The sequence below is a fragment of the Lissotriton helveticus genome, chromosome 11 (assembly GCF_964261635.1).
Source record: "Lissotriton helveticus chromosome 11, aLisHel1.1, whole genome shotgun sequence".
Classification (NCBI taxonomy): domain Eukaryota; kingdom Metazoa; phylum Chordata; class Amphibia; order Caudata; family Salamandridae; genus Lissotriton; species Lissotriton helveticus.
The window spans coordinates 320,571,547-320,596,942 of NC_136072.1; the positions used below are offsets into that span (position 1 = coordinate 320,571,547).

The following is a 25,396-nucleotide window of genomic DNA, read 5'->3' on the forward strand; positions in this document are numbered from 1 at the left end:
GGTAGGTTTCCCTTGATGGCAGCCAAGTCCGGGACCAAAAACGCAGGTGACTCCCTCGCAAAGGTATGTCTTTTGTGATCGAAAATGTTGAAATCGCCACAGTACGTTTTGGGCCATTTCCTGTCACTGGCACTTGGCCCACCCATACAAGTGGGGTGGCATTTTTATCAAGAGACCTGGGGGAATGCTGTGTCATAGGAAATAAGCGTGGAATTGGTGATCCCACAACTTTCCCACACAGGAATGTGAGGAAAAGGTATTTTTTTGTGTGTAAAATGTTAGGTTTGTAGGGGATTATGTGTAAGAAAATGTTGGGGGGGGGTCCACGCAAGCCACACCTCCCTGGACTCTCCCGGATGTCTAGTTTTCAGAACTGTCTGTCAGAACTGTTCAGAAACGCAGATGACACCCTTGCAAAACCAAGTCGTTTTGTGAAACAATTTTATGCCTCTACAATATGTTTTGGGCCCTTACCTGTTGCAGGCCCTTGGCCTACCCACACAAGCGACATAGCATTTTTATCAGGAGAGCTAGGGAAACGCTGGGTGGTAGGAAATTTGTGTGGGTTTGGAGATCCCACAAACTTTCCACACAGAAATGTGAGGAACATTGATCTTTTTAGCAAAATGTAAGGTTTGCAGGGGATTCTGGGTTACAAAAAATTGGGGGATTCATGTAAGCCACACCTCCTTGGACTCCCCTGGATGTTTAGTTTTCAGAAATGTCTTTGTTTGGTAAGTTTCCCTCGAAGGCCCCCAAGCCCAGGACAAAAAACACGGCTGACCTACTTGCAAAATCAGGTTGTTTTGTGATAGATAGGGGGCACCTGCGTTTTTGGTCACGTGCTCGGCAGCCATCTGGGTAAACCTACTAAACCCAGACATTTCTGAAAACTAGACACCTAGGGATGTGTGGTTTACATGGATCTACCAATGGTTTCTGACACAGAATTCCCTGCAAACCTCACATTTAGCTAACAAGTTACATTTTCCTCATATTGCTGTGTGGCAAGGTTGTGTGATCACCGCACCGGCACAAATTTTCCACCATGCAGCATTCCCCTCAGTCTCCCGATAAAAATGATACCTCACTTGTGTGGGTGCTCAAAGCAAAGTCAGCCTAAACTTTTATGAAAAAAACCTGCCCATTTGGACCCATTTTGGTTACCCCGCAGTTTTTTATTTGATATGTTTTTAGGTTCTCTGCTTTGGGCACCCACAAAAGTGAGGTATCATTTTAATCAGGAGACCAGGGGGAGTGCTGGGTGGTGGGAAATTTGTGCCGGTGTGGTGATCGCACAACTTTTCCACACTGAAATGTGAAGGACGTTTGACTTTTTAGCTAAATTTATGGTTTGCAAGGGACTTGGGGTGATAAAACGCTGAAGGATCCTCGCAAGCAAGCCTCACCACCAGGCAAGCGCGATCCATGCACACCTCCACCCAAGCGCTATTCATGTTCACCACCAGCCAAGCAACAGACTAGGTACACCATTAGCCAAGCACCAGGCCACACACACCTCCTGCCAAGTGACTGTCCACACACACTGCCAGACATGTGCCTTCCACGCAGACCGCTAGCCAAGGGACAATCCATGCACACTGCCAGGAAAGCGCTAGTCCACAAACACTGCCAGCTAAGTGCAAGTCCACATACACCGCCAACAAAATGCTGGTTCACACAAAGCCAGCCAGAAGCCAGTAAACACAGACCATCAGCCTAACTCCAGTTCACACACACACAAAAACGCTTGTTAGTGTCTAGTGGTTTTCTGCCCCCTTGGGGGCAGATGAGCTTACAAATAACACTGTTCTGCCCCAAGGGAAGGCAGAAGCAGCCAAAATGTGAAAAATAAAAAATAAATCCCTGGTGTCTAGTGGGGTTTCTGCTCCCCCGGAGGCAAGATCGGGAGTAGTAACCCCAATCTGCCTCTGGGAGGGCAGAAACAATGTCCCTTTTGTGTTGGGTGGTTGGGGCATTGGAATGCCCATGTGAGCAGCCCCACCTCTCTGTTATTAAAAAAAGAAACAATGCCTGGTGCCTAGTGTGCTTCTTGCCTCCCCGGAGGGGCAGATCAAGGGCTATTTCCCCCATCTGCACCACAGGGGGGCCAGAAAGACTGTACCAATATTTCATATGGGTGGGGGCATTAAAATGCCCATTTAGGGCAGCCCCTACCCCTAAGTTTGCGCACAAAAAAATCCCTGGTGTCTAGTGTGCTTTTGCCCCCACAGGGGGAGCGTATTGGGGGTTACTGTCCCCATATGTCCCCTACGGGGATGCAGAAAGACTGATCTTTGGCAAATTTTAATGGGAGGGACAAATGCAGAGTCCACTAGGGAGATTCTCTTCTTTCCAATGATACCTCTCCTGTTTGTCTACATGCTCGCAGGGCTGAGATAGCCCGCTGAGCACGTAGGCAATGAAACTGAAATGAGCTGAGATGCTAATGACAGTTTTGGTTTCATTGTAATGACGTTAGCGCGCCAATCGTCACTACACTGAAACAAAAAAATGCCGCAGGCAGCAGGGGAAGTACTTCCCCAGCTACCCAGGCTCAAAGAAAAAAACAAAATCCCTCTGCTGTTCACAGCAGAGGGATATCTTACTGCTGTGCAGAGAATGTAACAGTTATGTCCTTGGCACAGCAGCACTGCAGCCGAGGACATAACCATTACATCATCAGCATAGAAAGGGTTAAAAGGGCTGTGAACTATATTGAAATTAGAAATAAGCAAAAACAATGGAACTGACAAATAAATTAAATCTGTGATAAAAGAGCTGCCCCTCCCTCTACATGTTGATAAAATACATGTATTGATGGACTTTACTAACTTCTCCATAGCAAAAAAACAAGGTTATGGGTACTTAAAATTGTACATAACTCTGACCCTCCCTTGTGTGAGCCAAGTGAAGCCTTTTTTCCTGCATACATTTGGGCTTGCTATTAGTTAAATCTAAAGGGCAATCACTCAAATGGCAGTTTAAATCACCTACTAATACAACCCTTCCCATCCCATAACCATGCCACTCCACAATTTCAATGGCAGAGCTTAATCTGCAGAGGTTAGGTGTCTTCTCCGCCCAAGCTATCGCATTATAAAAATTAATTAATGCCAGAGATGTGGAGCCAGGGAAATACAACTTCAGAACTTGTAAAAAACATGAGTCCTGCAAGATCCTTGTTATTCCTGCATAAATCCACTGAGACACAAATGATCAATCCCCCTTTGGCCCTCAACAAAGGAAAAGTAGGTTTTAAATCCCTCTAGAAAAAAGAAGGTTTTATCTTCCCAAGATTCTTCCAGACAAATAACGTGATATGTCCTGACAAACTGCACCCAATTACAATCATTAAACTTAGCGGAAAAACCTGCAATGTTCTAGATAGTAACGTCAAACCATGGAAGTTGCGCATTGGAAAATCCAAAGGGTAATTTATACAGAAGGTGACGGGGAGGGATAGAGGGGATAAGTCAATCACAGGTATCAAGATTACCCAGGGTAGCAAATCTACTTCATATACACAAAGCTTGGGGCTCCAAGGAGACAGGTATAGGTCTATCCTGAGATACAGGCCCCTGCTAAACCTGTTTCCAAAAAAGGTTGACAGACTATTTCTGGCTTATAGAAAAACCAAGTCAGAGGGCCTGGAGTTTGATTGGTCTAGAGTATCTGAGTGTGCTAAGGGTGGTCAAAACACGTGCAGTAATGGTAAGTTTCTCAAAGTTTACTGCAACACAGCCACCAGACTAACCTCTTAACATCTGAGCCCAACCAGTTTGCCCTTCGCACCATGTTGATGGAATCATAAATCTCCATGCCTAAGTTGGAATGCAAGTTAAACCAGTGAACCACTTTGTTTTCCAGCTCCTTAAAGGATTCAGGCATAGGCTGGGTCAAAGCGGGAACATTCCCTAAGATTACAACGTAGGAGGTCGCTTCAGGAGGCAAATTAATCGCCATCCCTATCTTAGGGGGTGAAGGGTAGACCACTAATAAAAATGGAGACCCTGCAATAACAGCTGGGTGGGGCTAAAGAAGCAGATGGGACACCAGATGACACCTTAACAGGCTGAGGAGCTTGGGAAGGGGGAACTGGCTCACAAGTGCTCTAATGATCTCTGCGGCTGGGTTGAACAGTTCTTATTACGAACACCACAAGATGAAGTACTCATTCCCAGCAACAGGTCTGCAAACTTTTTCTTATGGTCCAAGATCTGCTATGATATAGCTATGATCAGTGCTAGCCTTTACATAATTGGATCCATTTTTGCGTTCAAGGCAGTATTACACTCGCGCAAGTGAGTATCAGGGAGATGGTCTGGTAGGTGAGAGGAACATAACATTGGCTCTGCACACACACGTTGTCTAAATTGCATCCCTGTTTTTTGTCTGTTGCACATTTCCTGCACTTACCGCTAGGACTTATGATTGGGCTTGACTGAGTAAGTTCCTGGGTGTGTCTAGCTGCGGCACACACTCTCAAAGAAGTCTCATCTTGATCACCCTCCGACGGACTAATTGCAATTGTGCCACGAGCCTGCAAGAACACAATAAGAACAATAGAAAGACGGGATACTATTGGGAACAAGTGGAGGGCCATCCCCAGTTAGAGACAGCCTTCTTTGTGCCAATTCAATCTCTATGATACAAACCCTACGGCCCGTGCCAGAGAACCCTCGATGGTGGTAATTCCTGGGCTAATATGTGGAGACAGTACCTTTAAGGCAGTTGCCTTTCTTTACCCGATACTCTGCTCAACAGATGCTACTCTGAGTACAAAAATTGGCACACTACAAGGAGGGCTTCCACAGTATGTAACAGGTAGAGCTCAGAGAGGATCTTCCCTTCATGGAAACAAACACATAGGGTCATATCAAAACCCTGGCTAAAGAAATAGCATATGATTCTGTTTTAGTTACAACCCCGCTCCCTGCCATAAACTTTCATGTCTCTCCATACACCACAATCCTGGCTCTTGGACCACGCAATTGACCAGGTCACAATATGGTTAAAGTCCACCAAAGGGGTAGTAACAGGGCCTAGCCCAAGGATAGTTAGCGTGCCTATATGTGCAGCACGGACCCATTAACAGAATGGGCGGGGCTTGACAACGTCCAATGAAGAAACCAAGAGGGGTGGTCCCACCTCACCTATTACTGGTGCTGATGAATTGGCTTCACCGGGGGCGTCCTGTGCAGCGGGTGCCGAGGCAGTGCTTTGTAGTGCTAGAATGTGTCTGCCCCAAGTAAGGCTGCAAGGTCTTCCTGGCGCAGTGGATTATAGGACCTGAAGACCCTGTCTCAGCAGCCTCAGTATTTTCCTGCGAAGCGGGTAAGGAAGCAGGTCTTTGTAGAACTCTCAGGTGTCTGCGTCCAAGGATGTCTGCAAGCGATTCCTGGTGCTGTGGATTACTGGACCTGGAATCCGTGTCAGCAGTCTCTGCATTTTCCCGCACAGCGGGAGGAAAGGCAGCGCTTTGAAGCCCTGGATGGTGCACACCCCCAAGGATGGCAGGAAGCGCTTCCTGGCGCTGTGGATCACGGGTCTTGGAATCCCTGTGTCAGCAGTCTTGGTGTTTTCTCTCTAGAAATTGTGAACTTGGATTACTTCAAACTAAATCCATTTAATCAAATAACTACATAACAATGCTGTGGCTTTTTGTTAACCATGCACTGTTATGTAACTATTTGGTTACATGGATTTAGTTTGAAGTGAACCAAGCCTACATCTTTCAGCATGAAGGAGGTTATTAAGTGAAACCTCAGGTGTGGTAAGAAAACTGTGGCCTTCCCATATAGAACCAACTGGTAAACCTGGCTGTGGGACTCCCATAATTGTAAGTCTACTCTATCAATGCTATTGCTATAGGATTCCAGCAGAGGGAAATTCTTCCCAGCAGTGCCCTGTTAGTACTATAGAAATCTAGTAATAAAAGCACCTTCAGTGTGTTCTTATTGTTAATACTCCGACATAGTGAGGTTTCTCCTGAGGTGCCACGTGAGTATTCGAGGGCTCCACTGGTGTGAGATTCTTCTTAGTATCACCCTGTCAGTACTGTAGGCCTCTAGGAGCTCGTTTTTCCCATCTATGTCTTGCCAGTACTTTAGCAAACCAACAGCATGGGCCAACTCCCAGCATCACCCTATGACTGCTGCAGGACTCCAGCCTTGTCCTGTCTGTAGTTCAACTAAAGGTCTCTATGCATGTGATTTCCATGACATTATCAAATAATGATAATAGTGGACATTTTCTCTCGCTGCGCATTCTGAGTACTGTAAGACTCCCATGAGGGCACTCTTCACTGTGGCAGTGCTCTGTCAATACGCTTGATAACTTCCTCTCGTAAGAACCCTGATAAATCCATAAAGCTACGGATATAAAACAATTTGTTTATTGGTTCCTTAACAGGCCAGCCCCAGTAGCACAAGCTACTGTGTGCATCTGTAGTTTATAGAGGGCAGGCTTCTTTATAGTGAAGGACAGCGGTATTCCTCATACAGTTCACTTCAACAAGTTTCTCTTTTACTCTCTCAAACAGACTCCTCATCTGGTCAATCTCAATGAAGACCCGCTGATGTCCGAGTGCCTTCTGTATTATATTAAAGATGGGGTCACCAGGTGAGTCATGTTTCATAGTAGGTAGAGCATGCGACCAAACGGTTACTCTGTGGCCAGACACATCCGCAAATGTAATCACTTTTATCCACTAGATTTAATACTTCACTCTGTGGCAGAGTTAGCTCACTCACTTAAGATTCCTAGCATACTTGGAAAAGCTCATGTATCCACATAAATCTCTTTATTAGGTTCCTTGTGCAGCACTGCCATGAGTCTCAAACTTGGACTTGTTTGCTGATTCTTCCAGGATATTTTAATGATATATGCTGATTGGGACCATTTTACTAAGCAGAGGTAGCTCTTATCTAATTTTTGGGGGGGGCCAACTTTTAATGTCACTGGAAAATAATTCACCTTCCAGAATTAAAAGCCTCATGATAATTCGGGAATCCAGCATGGCTGGACTATTGGTGTTTCTGTGCCTTTCATTTTGTAAGTATTTATGTTTTAATGTGCACAGGGTCGGCAGAGAGGAGAAGAGGCAAGACATCCTACTGAGTGGTCACTTCATCATGGAAGAGCATTGTATCTTCAGAAGCCACATCACCATGTGTGGTGAAGGTAATACTATCATTTTACTTATACCCTACAGCTAGTGTTTTGTCATATAATGCTACTGCTTAGGTGTTACCAATTTGCACACACACCTGCCTATGAATTTGCTAATCCTATGTGCTACAAACCCTACTCCCGATTTCTAACCTGGTTAAATGCCCTGAGCTCCCTAGAAAAAGAAAGTGCCTCCACCCTTTCATACAGATTATGGGAAACTATAGAAACTCTTCAAAATAGATCTTATATCATATAATGCAAAATTATAGTACAGACCTGAACACATTTTCTTTTAAATATAAAGGAGACAGTGCTCCCTGACATAAAAGAGAAAACACACACAACACACTTCTTTTTTAGGTCAAGCCTATAACGGCAACGTGCATGCTCTGCCGGCTCTGCAAAGCATGCAGTAATGGAGTATGCAGTGGAACCTCCGCTCACTCTCTGCCCATGTTTTTAATTGGCTTGTGTCATTGTTTTTCGAAAATGTTGCCTTCTGATTGATTATGAGGCTTGTTAGTCTCTCCTTATTATGGCCATGTCGTCAGTTGTATCCTCCAATGGCTACTGGCCCCTTTACTGCGAGGGTAACATGGTAGGGTGCGTGTTATTTAGATGGTGAGCTCTACTTTGTCCATGCCTTCTCGCCCCCTTTTACTCCCTACCCCCACCCGCACTCCTATTGTCCTTGCTCCCCCCGTTGTCCGTGATGCAATGCACCGTTGTCCGTGATGCAATGCAATAGGTCTCGCGTAAATGTGAGTCATATTGCATTGCAAATGCTTGTTTTTTTTTATGTTCACACCTTCAATCACCAGTTTCAAAGAAGATGGAGGCCGTGTGATTTGCTGCGTCGGTAGGCTGTTCGCCAGAAGGGTCACAACCAGGTTCTTCAACACTTGACTTGAATTATCCAGGAAATAAACTCCCTTTAGCTCTGCCCCGCCCATACTCATTCTTTAAATTCTGTGATTGCGTAATCCCCACACCTCCGGGGAGAGCTTCACGCTCTCACCTTGGACATATCCCCATTACCGCAAGAGAGTTTGGTGAGCTCTGAAGAACCTTGTGTGTTTAAATGCCCAACGCTCCCCTCCCCCAATTGTCCCGCTAGAGATTCTTGGCGCCCAGCACTAGCGCGTTGAGGCATTCTGCGGGTGCATCAGCATGGGGCTAGTATGGTGGCCAGTGGCAGTGTTGAGGAGCCGGAGGCCCACACTCGTTGCCTTGAGACCAGGTACGCCAGCTCAGCACTGACCAGGAGGTGTACAAGGTGACGGTACCTTTGAGAACTAGAGGAAAGCGAGCCTGTGCCCTCGCCCTTTGCTGATGGAAAAGGTGGAAGGGCTGTTTGGGTCCCTTCTAGCTCAGCTGCTCGCCCCTGTCTGTGACTGCCCCAAAATTCTCTGCTGGCTCCCGACCCTCTCCTTCGGGACACCCCTTACACTGTACTTCCTACCTGTATACCTCGTAAGAGCGCCTCCCTGGCACCTCCATGGCTGACTCCCAGCACCACCACTCCCTCAGCAATGGGTACTGCTGCCCTGATGGGAAACTTGGATACAGTCAGAGGAACTGAATCTGCAAGAACGGCGTGACCAAAGTATTGAAGGTGCGAGTGCCTACAAGCTAGAGCACCATACAGGTCAATCGATATGCAAAGGAGCTGACTACTGGTGGAGCAAGAGAGGCACAGGGTCCCACACAGGCGGGTGACGGTGAGGGGAGCGATGTGCCTACCTGACCTCTTCTAACTTTTGCACACTATGAAGCACTTTGTTGCAATCAGTGTGTTAATTTGCATGTTCAATGTATGTTGTCCAAACGATTATACTTTATTTTGAGTTAAGTTTTCCAGAAATTTGTTGGATGCTTTTTGCGTTGGCACATAACGTAAGGGTTACTTGAATTGCACAGCTGGTTGGTTATATAAATTGATGCCGATGTTTGATTGTTATAAGTAAGAACATCTGTGAAGCGCATTGATACAGCACGTTAGCTCTAGGCACTTGACATTGCTGAGGGTTTGCACATAATTTTTTTATTTTCGTCTTGAAATTTTAAAAGTGAGAACATTAATATATGTTTCACAGTGTAGTCCCTAAAATGATCATATTTAGTTGTTTAAATCCACTTTTTCTTTACTGAATTAAGACTCAGGGAATGCTTTGGATTTAGGGCTTAAATCCCTCTCGTAACAGTGCATGAATGCTCCTCCTTAGACATTTCAGGTTGAAATACTCATAACTCTGATAGCCCCTTCTAGCATCAACCCTCTGTGGAGCTCATCCAAAAATGCTCTTGTGTAACCATGGTTTCCTGACGTGTATAATTACTACCAAGCTTGGGCAACATATGTATTTTTGTTGCTAACCTGTGTAAGTCGATATACTGCCCACTGTGCAACACGCAATTCAGTTACATAAACCATTATCATACATGGCCATTCCTAAATCGTCTACCCTGTTCACCAAGGTCCAAGAAACTTTGCATGTGAGTCTCAAGCTAGTGTGATACAAATACAAACTCAATGGGATGGGTTTCATTCTCTGGAAGTTTACCTATACAATCTCAGGGGGGTTTGAATTATATAAAATACTTAATCACCCTAGGGCTAGATGCTTCAGAACTCTGCTTGTTTATTTAATTACAATGTCTTTGTCCGGCTCCCGTGCCCTAGCTGAACTGCAGCACAACCTCAGGGGGGAGGAAACGGGATGCTATTAACTTGGGCATGTTTCCTGGCAAATTCAGACCTGTAAAACCAGAGATGTCTGGTAAAGAACCTAGCAAAAAGGAAAGGATTTTCACTCAATCTGAGTCAGAAAATCAGCAGGAAAGAAAATGTTTTCTTTCTTGAGTCCCCTCACTCACCAGGGTTTTCCCTTAATGACATGCTTCATCAAAGGGGCCATCTCAGTCCGCTGTGAACTGAGGCGTACTGCGACTTGCGAAATTACGTAGGAGCACTTTTGTGAGTACTATGTGTGGTGTGGTGGTTTTGTGGAGTGGGAGAGATGAGTTAAAAATACCTAACTATTGGGTGAAATGCCTTTATTCTGGCTCCTAGTCGGTATGTTTAAAAATGGGGTAAGACACTGGGAAAACTTAGCTGTGATGGGTTAGGAGTCCCTAGTATACGTCAACATGTTTCGAGCATTCCCCAGAGCTCTGCATCAGGACTACACAGGGTCCAGCACTGTGTGTGCCACTCCAAAATAACCTAAATTGAGGTAATTAGTGAAAAAATGATCAAATAAGCATGCGTTAATACATACGATAAACCATTGTCACGTAGTATCTGCGGGATAAAGAGAGACATTGTTATGGGAACAAACGCCCCCCAATTGGAATTGGTGGGTTAAATCCATTGTTATGTTGGCTTCTAAAACGGAATGCTCCTCTATGGTGCGTGAATCTAGCAGTACTCAGTGTTTTGCCGTTCCTATTTAAAACGTAAAACACAATGCTGCTTACTCAAGTGGGGCTAGTGCGTGACATTAATAAAACATACACCCCGTGACTTAAAAAACATACATGACACACAACACATCCAATATGTACTGAGAACGTAATCACATACTTATATGTAGGCAAAAATGTGCCCCATGGTCTTGAGGGGATGAGGGCTCTCGAATTCTAATTCTGAAAAAAAGGGGGGAAGCCTAGTTAATGGCCTCTCTCTCTAGAAAACGCTAGGTAAAACACGCGGTGACTGCCGTGGTCGAGACCGCAGTTCTCCTCATGGTGTGTTACCTAGTTGTTCCCTAGTTGTTCCCCTCCAGACCGCATGTTAGCGCGTCTTGCATTGGGTGCAAGTATTTATGCTTATGTTTCCGCCCGGTCATTGTAGCAACGACTGGAGCGGAAACCTACCCAAAATGGCCGCCGCCAATGGCTAATCGTGTCCGCCCTCTTGGAGGTATGGAGTTGTATGCAATGTTGGGAAATGAACCGTAATCAATAACTTAGTGTCAAATAATGCAATAGGGCCCTTTATCTTGAAAACCATGTGGACGGCTTTTTGATTTTTTGATTGAGGTGCCGGTTTTTAAAAAGGCTGTGTTTCTGTTAGCCAGTCGAGAATCCAAAGAAATATAAACATACTAGTATTTCAAGGGGCTGGTGTGTCATCACGGTGTATATAGTGACTATCTTATACCCCCTAGACGGATTTAATTTCCTGTCGACCTACCGGAGAGAAGCAAAAAAAACGGTGGTCCAGGTGATTCAGAGTAAATCTTTAGACTGCAACTGTTAGTTGTGACACTTTCCAATGTACCCAGCGTTGTTGTAATCGCCTAATTGATCTGCCAGAGAGGTGTGAGGTTTGGAGGTCTAGGGTCACAATCTACGTTAATGATCTGGGGAAGGTATGTGTGCTGCTCATGCACCTCTCATTTCCAATGTTCAGTTCGTAGACCCTGCATTATGGTCCAGGTCCTTAAGTTCATTGATGTGACTCTTTCAGGGTTCATTGTGTAAATTGGCCCCAAGGGATATTATCATTGAGGCCCTGGCTGTCTGAGTGTAGCTTAAAGACCCAACGTTGGTGTTGGACTTGGGCCTTGTGGCAGGTTCACCCCTGAACTTTTTGCCTTAAAGTATCGTGATTTCTGGTCTTTGCGCACTTTGACACTGTGGCGCAGTGTAAAGTGCGTGCGTTCCCTGAGCGCGTGGAGTGAGATAGGCCTGCCCTCCCATAGGAATGCATGGGGAATGTATGGGTCCCTGGTAGTTCCTGATGCATGGGGAGTGCAGGCTCGAGTTTAGTATGTGTGAACTCGTGAGAGTGAATGCTGCGAGATGGTGTATGCGGCATGTATGTGTCTAGAAGGGAAGTGCTACTTCTGGACATTGATGTGTGTGTGCAGAGAGGGTGCTGGAGCGTGATTGGCTGGAGCTGGCTGGCATGCCAGGCTCCAGGAAGTCTGGATGGGTCTGCCCGGTGGTGAGTGTGAGATTAGCATGAGTGATGTGTGGGAGGAGTGTACCTGTGTCCTGGATGGGCTGGGTTTTCCCCACACAATGCTGGCTCCGCCCCCCTGTGGTGTGTCTAACGACCCTAGCTTCCCCAGTGAATGAAATGGGTGGTTGGGCCATCAAGAGTGCTCCAGAACCAGCTGCGACTGGTTTCTCCCCCCACCCTGCACCTTTAGACAAAGGGTTGCTCTGTATAAAAAGAGGCTGTGACCTCTTGAAAAATGTTCTTGTTCCCAACTTGAATCTTGCCAGGGGCGTGCTGCTGCTTGGGCCCAGGGGAAGGCTTGCCTCCCTGGGCCCTGCCCAGCCCCTGGACTACTGATGCCCTGGAGGACTTTCCTCTGCTGTGCTTGTCCCTGGACTTGTGGGGCTTCTTTGCCCTGCCCAGCTCCTGTTTGCCAGAGGGACTTTTGCTGGACCTTTGTTTGCCATAGCGCTTGGGAGCGCTGTATTTACCCTCCAAGCGCCTGAAAGTCCTTTCTTTCCCCTCCTAGCGCAAGGAGCGCTTTATTTGCCTTATAGCGCATGGGAGCGCTTTATTCTGCCTCTAGCGCTTGAAAGCGCTGTGTTGTTCCCTAGTGCTCGGAGCGCTTTATTTTTACTTTTGCCCGTATTTTCGTCATGTTTTGATTTAGGGGTGCCACCCCGTTTGTCTGCCCCATTGGCGAGTGCCTACCTCGCTGCGACGTTTGTTCTGCCTACCGAGGGTGCCACCCCTCATTTGCCGACCTGGAAATCACCGCCGTGGCCCCTCCATGGCCGAAACCGGAAGTCAGGCACCTTTTGGCCGGGACGGGGGCGGGGCCTACAACCCGACCGGAAGTCCCGCCCGCCGCCGCCGGCCGGAGAGTGAAGCAGCCCGAGTGATGGCCGCCCGGGGCTCCCATGACTGAGGGAGAGCCCCGGGGCAGCCAGCCAAGTACAGCACCTGTTTGGCGGGGCTCCCGTGGACAAGGGAGAGCCCCACAGACGGCCGCCCGGCCGGAGAAGGAGCCCGGAGCCTTGAGGGCTCCAACCTGCCAAGTCCCGGTCCCGAGATGGGGGACCGGGTGAAGATGCCCCCCCTGTTGGCACCGGATGTTGCGTGGCGGGGCTCCCAGGAGTGAGGGGAGCCCCGGAGGCAGAGTCCCGCGCTGGCCCCGGAGGAAAGACGCCCGGTGAGTGTTCTGGGGGCATTTCCTTGCTTCACGGGCCCACAGAGGCTCGAGTGCTGCAGAGGCCCGTGGGGCCCCCTGTGATATCGAGTCCCCCGAGAGGGACTCCGTCTACCCATGTCCCGGCGAGCCTGCGAGGTTCGGTCCCCGCATTCTTTGATAGAGCCCAGAGAGGCTCGGGGGCCATGGTTGCTTTAGAGCCCAGAGAGGCTCCAGCGACGGCCGCATTTTTTGTTGGGAAGCCCTAAGAGGGCTCCAGGGGCATTTGTTCATTCTGAGTACCCGGAGGGGGGACTCCAACGTTTTGGGCGCAGTGTTCCTGAGGGGCTAGATAGAGCCCCTGGCGATATTTGTTTCCAGCTGCCCAGCAAGTAGTGGGCAGCTGCACCGTGTAGGTCTTTCTTTTCTAGGGACATGTACTGTGAACTGAGGAGTGAGGCGCACTCCTGGCCTTCCCCCAGCTGCGCAGCACTTAGTGCCAGCTGCAGCGTTTAGGCCCCCTGTCCTGTCCCTCAGCTGCCCAGCAAGTAGTGGGCAGCTGCTACGTTTAGGTCTTGGCGCAGTGGCGCAACCTGGACTTTGTGAGTTCTGCGCTAAAGGTGATTTATGCGCTAACTGAGGTTTAGATGCTGTTATGATCTATGTCCTATTGCTTTTGGGGGTTAGGAAATGTACAATGTGTAGTATGTTTTGTGCACCCTGTGTTCTGCACCTCTGAATGTGTTGTTGATGCATCATGTGCCTTGTTCCTTACACCGCTGAACGTGTGTTGATGCGTCATGTGTTTCCCTTACACCTCTGAATGAATGTTATGCATTGCATCATGTGTTATGTTCTTACACCCCTACAGGTATTGTGATATGTAGGTTGTTGTTTTCTCCCTAGTACAGGTGGTGCTAGTGAGATCCTGGTTACCAGTAGTTACTGGTTGTGTGCTAAAAGTGATTTTACATTCTATGTTTTACATTCTAAGTGCTATTTCTGAAAGTGTTACTTCTGATTACTGACAGGGGTCCAGGTGGCCCTGTCTTGTAAATAATCCCTTGTAAATTCTGCCCGTGCCTCTGGCACATTGTAAAGTGTGTTTTATCTAATGTGTTTTGGTGTAATACAAAGGATATTTTTATATAACCTTGTGTGGAGTTTCCTTTGTGGTGGGCCTTTGGGTGTTGTTGCTGGGGTGCGTGCGCAAATACTTAACTTACATCGCCTCCAAGTTTAGCCTTGCTGCTCGCGCCACGTTACCTAGAGGGTGAGCAGGGGTTATCTTGGCGTGTAACTCCCTTGCCCTGACCTTTGGAATGGTGGTCTCTGACTGACTTTGGCGAAAGCCCTGGCCGGCCAGGGATCCCATTTCCAACATTGGACGCAGCGGTGAGGATAAGGATTTGTGTTTGCGTTGTACCACAGTAGCAGCTGGCTGCACCACAAGACTCTGCATTTTAGATAACCACATTTTTGGGGATTATATTGTTTTAAGTTTGCTGAAAATGTCATTTCTGTGGAAATGTGTTTCTTGTGCACTTTGAGTTGGGTGTCCCTAGCTCGGGAGGGTAGATCATCCCCCTAAGTGCAGTGTGTTTTCTGGATTCACCAGAAGGGTGGGATCCAGTGGTGGCAGCATAAGTGTGTCCAGTGCATATGTCCCCCGTCCCTGCCCTGGAGTAATGGTACCTGTGTCAAGTGTGGTCAGGTTGAGAAGTCAGGGGTGGTAGAAACTGCCTTACCAGTCTGGGGAGGGGTGTGTGTGGATGAATGGTGTGTGGCACTGGACGTGTTTGTGAGTTCTCTGGATGGGGAACTTGCTGAATGCTTGTTTTGTTCAGATACCTAAGTCCTGTGTGTTGAACTTTTCCCAAGAACGTCTGCAGATAGTGGAGCCTGCTTTTTGAGTTCTGTGGTCTGTTGAGAGACAGAATTTTGGAGTTGGTAATGTTCTGGGAGGAGAGAGGCATAGGGGATGGAGTGATTCCAAAAGGAGTGTCTGAGGTGTCTTCCAGCCCAGCGTGGTGGAAGAGGTTCAGTGTAGCCCAGCTAGGTCTCGGTGTAGGGGCTCACGTCCTGTCTCAAGAGGAGAAGGAGTGGGTGGGACTGCATGTCTCCAGGTGCCCAAAACCCAGTGTCAGGGCCTGGAATGTTTCTGAAGGGAACATCAGGTGGGGGGCCTAGGCTGTACCAATAGGTCATTTGAGGAGGATCTTCCAGAGTGTCTGAAGAACGTGGAACCTCTGTAACCAGGGTTCCAGTAGTTCTGGTGTCTGGCAGTACCGCTCCAGTTGGGAGGGTGCAGAAGTCCAGATGGAGGGGTGCGAGGGGGATAGGTTCCCCAGTGGAAGAACCAGTGGGTCAGGGGCCAACCAGAAGGGTTGTGTCACCAGGGAGTGACCATGATGATGCCACTTCTGTCCTGAGTGTCAGGCAGACTTGTACACTACACATTAGTTGTGTCACCCTCAAGGAAGTCCTGGTGCGCCAGGCATCTGACCAAAGGGTACGTCCCTCGGTTGGGGAGCCAGTAGCCGGTGTTTCCGGATCTGGACGTAAGGGCAACTGTATGTAGTGTCCTGAAGTTACAAGAGGGAACTCCTGCCTGAAGAGAAGGAACCGGGTAAGCTGTATGGGGTATTGACCTGCAGTGGTTGCCTTGCTGCTGAAGGAGGAGAGAAAGTCTTAGATTTTTGTTTCCAACTTGTAGAAGTCCTGGTGCGCCAGGCATCTAACCAAAGGGTAGCGTCCCTAGGTTAGGGAGCCAGGTTCAGGTGGTTGCCTGTCCTGGACGGCAGGGCGACTGTAGCCAGTGTCATGGCCGGTTTGTCTTCTAGGGGTACCCCTGTGAACACAGGTGGGGCTCATCTTAAGTGAAGAGACCCTGTGTTTCCCCGAAGGGGTGGTACAGGCCTAGCAGGGATCTTTTAAGGTTCTTGGCTGAGTGTTGTGGTACTACCCTGAGAGCAGGTGGGGCCTACCTTAAGTGGAGGGACCCTGTTCTACAGTGGGAGGGTGCAGAACTCTGGAAGGGGGTCAGATGGAGTCTGACCCCTGTGCATCCGGTGAATTTGAATCCCAGGTGGTAAACCAGTTAAGGGAGCTGTGACTCTGTCATGACCAGCCTGGTGTCCTGTAGGCACCGCACGGAGCCGCGTCTGCCTTCGGCCGTGCAGTCTATGCCGCTCGCCGTCCCCGTCTCGACGCGGTCCGCGAGCCGCCGCCTGCGCCGCATCTGGCAACCCGCAAAGTGCAACGCCTTACTACACCGTTCTTGTGCTGGTCTGACTGTGGTCACTGCTGCTGAGGAAGTCAGGTCCTAAACTGGTGGGAGAGTTGTGTTCTGGAGGGTGCTTCAGAAGTAGAGGTAGGGTGGGGCATTCTTGCCCGTGACCTCTGGTCAGCCTGAGGGTGCGGACCCAAGGTTGAAGGATCAGTGGTAGTTTGGAACTACACTGAGAAAGGGAGTGGAGAATGGCTATGTAGGCCAGGGGTTACTACCCCCCACTCTGTGGATTGGCATGGACCAGTGGTATCTGGGTGGCCTAGGGCCTGGTCCTAGCTGTGGTCAGCTAAGGAGTACCAGTGGGGTAGCCTAGTTGGGCCTGTTTTTTTTTAAGGATGTGCTTGGCTTATGGGTCAACGTGGCGTAGAACCGGAGGGTGTCCCTGCAGTGCGGGCCCGCGTCCGTGTTCTATCGCCCCAAGCAGGGAAGTCCATCACAGTGGTGATTGGCCTACCCTGCGTTTTGGCTGGAAGGGGGTTGTGTTGGACTTGGGCCTTGTGGCAGGTTCACCCCTGAACTTTTTGCCTTAAAGTATCGTGATTTCTGGTCTTTGCGCACTTTGACACTGTGGCGCAGTGTAAAGTGCGTGCGTTCCCTGAGCGCGTGGAGTGAGATAGGCCTGCCCTCCCATAGGAATGCATGGGGAATGTATGGGTCCCTGGTAGTTCCTGATGCGTGGGGAGTGCAGGCTCGAGTTTAGTATGTGTGAACTCGTGAGAGTGAATGCTGCGAGATGGTGTATGCGGCATGTATGTGTCTAGAAGGGAAGTGCTACTTCTGGACATTGATGTGTGTGTGCAGAGAGGGTGCTGGAGCGTGATTGGCTGGAGCTGGCTGGCATGCCAGGCTCCAGGAAGTCTGGATGGGTCTGCCCGGTGGTGAGTGTGAGATTAGCATGAGTGATGTGTGGGAGGAGTGTACCTGTGTCCTGGATGGGCTGGGTTTTCCCCACCCAATGCTGGCTCCGCCCCCCTGTGGTGTTTCTAACGACTCTAGCTTCCCCAGTGAATGAAATGGGTGGTTGGGCCATCAAGAGTGCTCCAGAACCAGCTGCGACTGGTTTCTCCCCCCACCCTGCACCTTTAGACAAAGGGTTGCTCTGTATAAAAAGAGGCTGTGACCTCTTGAAAAATGTTCTTGTTCCCAACTTGAATCTTGCCAGGGGTGTGCTGCTGCTTGGGCCCAGGGGAAGGCTTGCCTCCCTGGGCCCTGCCCAGCCCCTGGACTACTGATGCCCTGGAGGACTTTCCTCTGCTGTGCTTGTCCCTGGACTTGTGGGGCTTCTTTGCCCTGCCCAGCTCCTGGATGCCAGAGGGACTTTTGCTGGACCTTTGTTTGCCATAGCGCTTGGGAGCGCTGTATTTACCCTCCAAGCGCCTGAAAGTCCTTTCTTTCCCCTCCTAGCGCAAGGAGCGCTTTATTTGCCTTATAGCGCATGGGAGCGCTTTATTCTGCCTCTAGCGCTTGAAAGCGCTGTGTTGTTCCCTAGCGCTCGGAGCGCTTTATTTTTACTTTTGCCCGTATTTTCGTCATGTTTTGATTTAGGGGTGCCACCCCGTTTGTCTGCCCCATTGGCGAGTGCCTACCTCGCTGCGACGTTTGTTCTGCCTACCGAGGGTGCCACCCCTCATTTGCCGACCTGGAAATCACCGCCGCGGCCCCTCCATGGCCGAAACCGGAAGTCAGGCACCTTTTGGCCGGGACGGGGGCGGGGCCTACAACCCGACCGGAAGTCCCGCCCGCCGCCGCCGGCCGGAGAGTGAAGCAGCCCGAGTGATGGCCGCCCGGGGCTCCCATGACTGAGGGAGAGCCCCACAGACGGCCGCCTGGCCGGAGAAGGAGCCCGGAGCCTTGAGGGCTCCAACCTGCCAAGTCCCGGTCCCGAGATGGGGGACCGGGTGAAGATGCCCCCCCTGTTGGCACCGGATGTTGCGTGGCGGGGCTCCCAGGAGTGAGGGGAGCCCCGGAGGCAGAGTCCCGCGCTGGCCCCGGAGGGCATTTCCTTGCTTCACGAGCCCACAGAGGCTCGAGTGCTGCAGAGGCCCGTGGGGCCCACTGTGATATCGAGTCCCCCGAGAGGGACTCCGTCTACCCTTGTCCCGGCGAGCCTGCGAGGTTCGGTCCCCGCATTCTTTGATAGAGCCCAGAGAGGCTCGGGGGCCATGGTTGCTTTAGAGCCCAGAGAGGCTCCAGCGACGGCCGCATTTTTTGTTGGGAAGCCCTAAGAGGGCTCCAGGGGCATTTGTTCATTCTGAGTCCCCGGAGGGGGGACTCCAACATTTTGGGCGCAGTGTTCCTGAGGGGCTAGATAGAGCCCCTGGCGATATTTGTTTCCAGCTGCCCAGCAAGTAGTGGGCAGCTGCACCGTGTAGGTCTTTCTTTTCTAGGGACATGTACTGTGAACTGAGGAGTGAGGCGCACTCCTGGCCTTCCCCTAGCTGCGCAGCACTTAGTGCCAGCTGCAGCGTTTAGGCCCCCTGTCCTGTCCCTCAGCTGCCCAGCAAGTAGTGGGCAGCTGCTACGTTTAGGTCTTGGCGCAGTGGCGCAACCTGGACTTTGTGAGTTCTGCGCTAAAGGTGATTTATGCGCTAACTGAGGTTTAGATGCTGTTATGATCTATGTCCTATTGCTTTTGGGGGTTAGGAAATGTACAATGTGTAGTATGTTTTGTGCACCCTGTGTTCTGCACCTCTGAATGTGTTGTTGATGCATCATGTGCCTTGTTCCTTACACCGCTGAACGTGTGTTGATGCGTCATGTGTTTCCCTTACACCTCTGAATGAATGTTATGCATTGCATCATGTGTTATGTTCTTACACCCCTACAGGTATTGTGATATGTAGGTTGTTGTTTTCTCCCTAGTACAGGTGGTGCTAGTGAGATCCTGGTTACCAGTAGTTACTGGTTGTGTGCTAAAAGTGATTTTACATTCTATGTTTTACATTCTAAGTGCTATTTCTGAAAGTGTTACTTCTGATTACTGACAGGGGTCCAGGTGGCCCTGTCTTGTAAATAATCCCTTGTAAATTCTGCCCGTGCCTCTGGCACATTGTAAAGTGTGTTTTATCTAATGTGTTTTGGTGTAATACAAAGGCTATTTTTATATAACCTTGTGTGGAGTTTCCTTTGTGGTGGGCCTTTGGGTGTTGTTGCTGGGGTGCGTGCGCAAATACTTAACTTACATCGCCTCCAAGTTTAGCCTTGCTGCTCGCGCCACGTTACCTAGAGGGTAAGCAGGGGTTATCTTGGTGTGTAACTCCCTTGCCCTGACCTTGGGAATGGTGGTCTCTGACTGACTTTGGCGAAAGCCCTGGCCGGCCAGGGATCCCATTTCCAACAGTTGTTCTTTCTCAAGGCGCCTTTTCTCTAGATTTTCATGATACTTAATGTGTTCCAGGACCACCCACCTCATGTCATTGGGGGTGTGTTGTTTCTCTAAGAAGTGAGATGTCATTTTTGTAGTTGCTCGCTTGCACCTTTCGTTGCTTCGGTGTTCCACTATTCTAGTGCTGACTTTTCTGGTGGTCATCCCTACGTAGTGGAGATTGCAGGTGCAGATGATCAGATACACGACACCTGCTGTGTTGCAATTAGTGAAATTTCGTAGTTCCCAGGTCATTTTGTTGTTGAACTCTACTTCTCCAGTATTAGGGGTGTCTTTCATAGATTCACATGCCTGAATCATTCCCCGTCGTCGGAGTGGGAGTCCCACGGTACATAAAAAAACAATAATATGCACATAATAACCAAAAAACCTTGGGAATAACCAACCAGGAAGTAAAGTAGCTCTAAGCTTCAAGAGCCAAAACTTCCACACTCATGACTATCCTAGTCATTTTGTATAGTCCAAACTGCAGACAATCAGGCGACAGCGCCCACCAGAATGTTCTCCCCAGAGGCTCAGGCTCTCAGATTTTCTACCGCACGTCGTGTGAAGGGAGTCTCCCTGTGCTCTGCTCAGCACTTTACTCTTTTGGCTTCACTCTTTTGGCTGACTTAACTCTTCCTGGCGGTGAAGATAGGACCACTTGGGCCTTCTCCTCCATCCCCAGGAAGAATTGGATTGTCCAGTTTAGAATCATCTTGGTCCTCCAGGTCAGCATTGGAGTCCTAGTCATAGTGGTTTTTACTTTCTTGCCTCTCCTCCTCTGCTGTCCCACCCAACTTGCCTGCCTCATCAGACCCTGGGGTCTTTCTGAGATCATCAACAGCAAAGCCTCTATGAGGTTTTTCCCTGTCTTCGCTCTTCTAGATGGACACATATTTCTCAATTCCTGAAATGAGAGATGGTCATACATAGTAAGCAAGGGGCCACTGGCTTCTGTCCTAGAAGACATACTAGTGTTATGTGGTGTAGGCACCTACCTAACCTAGTGGGAACTAAACTCTCTTGAGTTGGAGAAAGGGTGTGCTAGGCCCTTGACTTACCCAAGTATTCTAGACTTGATTTATATTTACCTAGTACCTTTAGTGGTTTTCAATTAGTCACTCAATGAGATTATCTGGTAAAACAATAGCAAGCTTGAATCCTAACCACTGCACACCAATGTGAGAAGTTGGCCTGGTTTATGCTGTCCACTAATTAAAGTGGGCACCTTGTCCCAGTCCAAACAACCCTTATTGATGATTAGGTTAAAGACAACCTTTATTGAAAGCTATCCTAGTGTTAGCTATGGAGAGCAGCCTTCAGGCTAAGTCTCGAAAGAATGAATGTAAAACAGCTTGTTTTACCAGTCTATAACCTCCTGAATGACCAAATGAAAGGAGAACCATACAAGGTATATATAAAAAATATATGTATTTATTACTAAACACTCTCTACTAACCTCTTTATGAGATTAGAGAACAAAGCACACAATATTACATTACTAGAACAACAGTAAATAGCACAATACACAGAGGGCTCCAGGGGGAGACCGACCCATATACTAAGAAAGTGGTACAACAACCACAACTTGACTAGATACAGTGACTAGAGCACGTAGAATTGTTGGGACCCCAAGGAACCACCCAAGGTAGTGACACAGGGGACCCACGAGGGACGCGTGCAGTGTGAGAACACAGCTGGGAGCTCCGTACAATCTTATGGGAAAGTCGCAGTTGGAATTTTAAAGTTTAAGGACACTTAGGAGAGGACTGTGAGCAAATTCTTTCAGACTTGGAAGGTTCTAAGGCCAGTACCCATGTGAGCACCGGAGTACTCGTGTTACCTAACCCAGGGAAGCCGGGTGCATAGGTGTCAAATGGTGTCAGGAATCATTGTAGTTTTCAATGGCGTGATGCTGCAAAGTGCTGATGCCGTGAAGAGGAAAAGTGTCTGGTGTGATCCAAGCCTGGATCAAAGCTCAGAAGAACCTGAAAGCAGAGGGGACAGAGTCTGGGTCCCTTACCAGTGACCTGGGGCTCAGTAGACAAATGCCCACCGATGTCGGGTGATTAAAGGGAGAAGAGGTGAAGCTTGACTCTGCAGCCACGGGGACCAGGAGACATTGACGATGACCAAAGTCTGCAGGCGAGCTGTCCCACAAAGGATGTCAAGTGATTGGGGGTCAGTGTACAAACTGAACACCAACAAGCCCTGGCAACTGCAACTCACACGGTCAGAGGAGAGATGCTTCGGTGAGGACCAGCAAGGTGGATGGAGAATCAGGGCATGTCTGGAGCAACCAGGTAAGCCCACTGAAAGTTAAGTCGCCTTCACAGGGACCCAAAGGCCAACGGACCAGGGATCGCGAAGGGACCTCAAGAGGAATCACAAAATACCAGCCCACGGAACATCGTGGAGTGTAGGCCGGTAATCTTCAGTGGAATCACTGCTTTGGATCTGCACTACAAGTAGCCTAAAGCACAGCTTCAGGGGTCACCGGAAAGCAGATGCTTCTGCAAATGGACAAGGTGCTGAGGGGTTCTGGTTGCATAGTCGCCACGAGGGATACGGGTCTCAGGTTTGCTGAGCAGACTAGTCGACTTCGGCGACTCCTGGAAACCAACCTCCTGTATTGCAAAAGTCTTTGGAATCCTCAGGAGCTTTGAAGTTGCAAGCTGGTCAGGTGCGTCTTTGGTGCCTGCTTAGCAGGAGAGTAACTCCTTTACTCCAAGGGAGATTTATCAGTCATCTAGCTCAGTGTAGATCATCAAAGTACGTGGTTTCTGTAGCAGAGTTTCATCCAGGTAAAATCTAAAGTCCTGTAGCCAGGGGTTCTTACTTTATACTCAAGGAAGGGGTTGGACACACTCTGGGGACCCACCTATGGGAGTGTCCGGACAGAGGTGTGGCTTCACCCATGTCCTTTGTCCAGTTTCTCACCAGAGCAGGGGCTGATAGCCCCTGCAACCGGTTTGGGCTGGACTAAGCACAGGTACACCAAATGTGCTCCCAATGCAGACATCAATGCACTCTCAGAGTGCATCCACACATCCCCAATACATTAAAGCCTGTCTGGGAGGTGGTTACACCTCCATGTGACAGGAATCCTATTGTCTAGCCTTCCCCTGCCAGCGTTTCATCCAGCAGCAGGAGGGTAGACTTGTGTCTGTGGCTGTGGCTGCCAGCATCCATCTTGTGATGCCGGGGTCGAGAAAGCTGGTAACTGGTGTACCGGTGTTGTCATATTTCTCCCTCTAGGAGGGTTGAATCAAACCTCCCACACCAGTTACTGGTGTGCAGGTATGATTCCAAGGTGTTTGACACCAAACGTGACAGGTTTCTGTGCATCCGTTTTAAAGTTAAAATTTACTGTGAGGTTATAATGAGGTTATAATGCACTTAAGAGTATATCGTATGGCTGCATCACAGAACAACCCCGGAGAATAGATTCCGAAGGCTGAGAGGGTGCTCCTGCATAAGCAGGGCCCCTCTGCAGCTTTCGGAGACCATTCTCCCTGGCTGTGTGTGATACTACCAGACATATAGGTAGAGCTGCATTATAACCTCGCGTAAATGCTATCTCGGAAATGACTGCAATGAAGTATGCTGTGTTTGGTGTCAAACACCTTGGAATAAAACCTCCAAACCAGTAACTGGTGTGGGAGGTATGTATCCTCCCCTCAGAAAGGAGGTTGTGGGAGTACCTAAGTCTACAAACTTTCTCGAGCCTTACAGCACAAAATGGATGCTGCCAGCCACAGACACAAGTTTGCCCACCTGCTGCTGAGCCAAGCTCGAGCAGGGGAAGGCAGCTCTATAGGCATCCTGTCACAGGGAGGTGTGACCACTTCCCAGATAGGATTTAGTGTAGTGGGGCTGGGTGGGTGCACTGCCTCAGTGCCAGAAAGTCTGGCTCTGGGGCACATTTGCTGTCCCTGTGCATAGTCCAGATCAAACCAGCTCTGGGAGCCATTTGCTCCTGCTCTGGCGCGAAACTGGACAAAGGTCATGGGAGTAGCCTCCCCCCTGTCCTGTCCCTTTCAGAGAAGGGTCCCTAGACTCGGTCCAACCCTCTCCCATGGGTATAAAATGGGTTACCTGGCAACTGGACATCAGATTTTACATGGTCAAGATTCTGCAAGAAGATACCACTACACTTCGACCGTCTGGACATGCTGGACTTCGCTGGACCTCCCTTGGGCTCGACTTCGTCTTCCCTTGCCATCCCCAGTCTCCCCAGTGTCCGTGATCCATACAGGCTCCGTGCAGGACTCTGTGGACCTCCAAGACAACAGAAGAAACGCCCTTGGAGTGAAGGAGTCACTCCCCTGCAAACATAGACACCATAATGCATCTGACTGGTTTGCAGATCCTGAGCTCCTGCGGACTCCGAAGGCTCCAGCAACACAGGAGGTGGGTTTCTGAAGGTCTCTAAGGTTGAGCTGCCATCTTACCATGTTTGAGGCTGATATCCTTTGTGGGGACCTTATAACCCGTACCCCTATGCACCACATTTATTTGCAGCTGCACATGCTTGTAGTCACACACCATTTCTGTGCATTGGGCAATTTGTAGCCCTGACCCCAGCACATCTTTTCTGAGAAGGACTTTGGCATCCTCCCACTCTGTGCCTGCCAGCTGGTATCCTGTGAAACTGCCTGAAGTCCACTCGCGACTCCTGTGCCTTCGGCCTGTGGGACCACTCGAGGGTCAACTCTGCTTTATTTGAGCTTCCCTGGTTGCTCCAGGCCTGCCCTGACTCCCCTTGTTGTGATGAGTATCCTGGTCCTTGCTGGGCCAGATTGACACTGAATTTTACTTTTACTATCTGTGCTGCTCGCCGCTGCCAAGGCTTATTGGCAGCATCATCAGCACTCAACATCCATTGTGGGACAGCTTGCCTCCAGCTCCTGGTTGTCCCAGACATCTCCTGGTCCTCGCAGTTGAAGAGTCAAGATCACAGTCATCACACCTGAAGCACCCAACATCGAGGGGCATTAGTCTACCAAGCCCCTGGTCACACCCAGACTCTGTCCCCTCTGCTCTCAGGTTCTTCTCATGTAGAATCCACATTTGGATTCCACCGGACACTCTTCTTATTTCCAGCAGCAGCATTTCTTTGTCGACATCCATAGAGAACGACAAGGGTTTTCGACGCCACTTTGTACCTAATGCACCCAGCTCCTCTGCGTTAGGTAACTCTGGTACAAAGGTATCCACGGGTGGGGTGGGGTAGGGTGGCTCTCCAAACTCTTAAGTTGCAAGGGTTGTCTTCATAATCTGCTGGGAAGGGTCCTTAAACTCTCATTTTCCAACCGCAACTTTCCCATTGAATTGCATGGGGCACACAGTCATGTTCTTATTCTGCACCCGTCCTCCGTGGGTGCCTACTCACTCACCTTCGGTGGTTCCTTGGTGTCCCAGCAATTCTACACCTTCTAG

General features: G+C 49.3%; 1 protein-coding gene across 1 annotated transcript in view; it reads left to right on the top strand.

Moving 5' to 3' along the window:
- KIF1A (kinesin family member 1A) overlaps window positions 1-25,396 on the top strand; it is a 2,072,061-nt gene that overhangs the window by 921,582 nt on the left and 1,125,083 nt on the right. Inside the window, exons 17-18 of the mRNA XM_078667093.1 lie at window positions 6,545-6,624; window positions 7,085-7,185. Coding sequence (XP_078523219.1) covers window positions 6,545-6,624; window positions 7,085-7,185 — 181 coding nt within the window. The remainder of the gene's footprint in view (window positions 1-6,544; window positions 6,625-7,084; window positions 7,186-25,396) is intronic.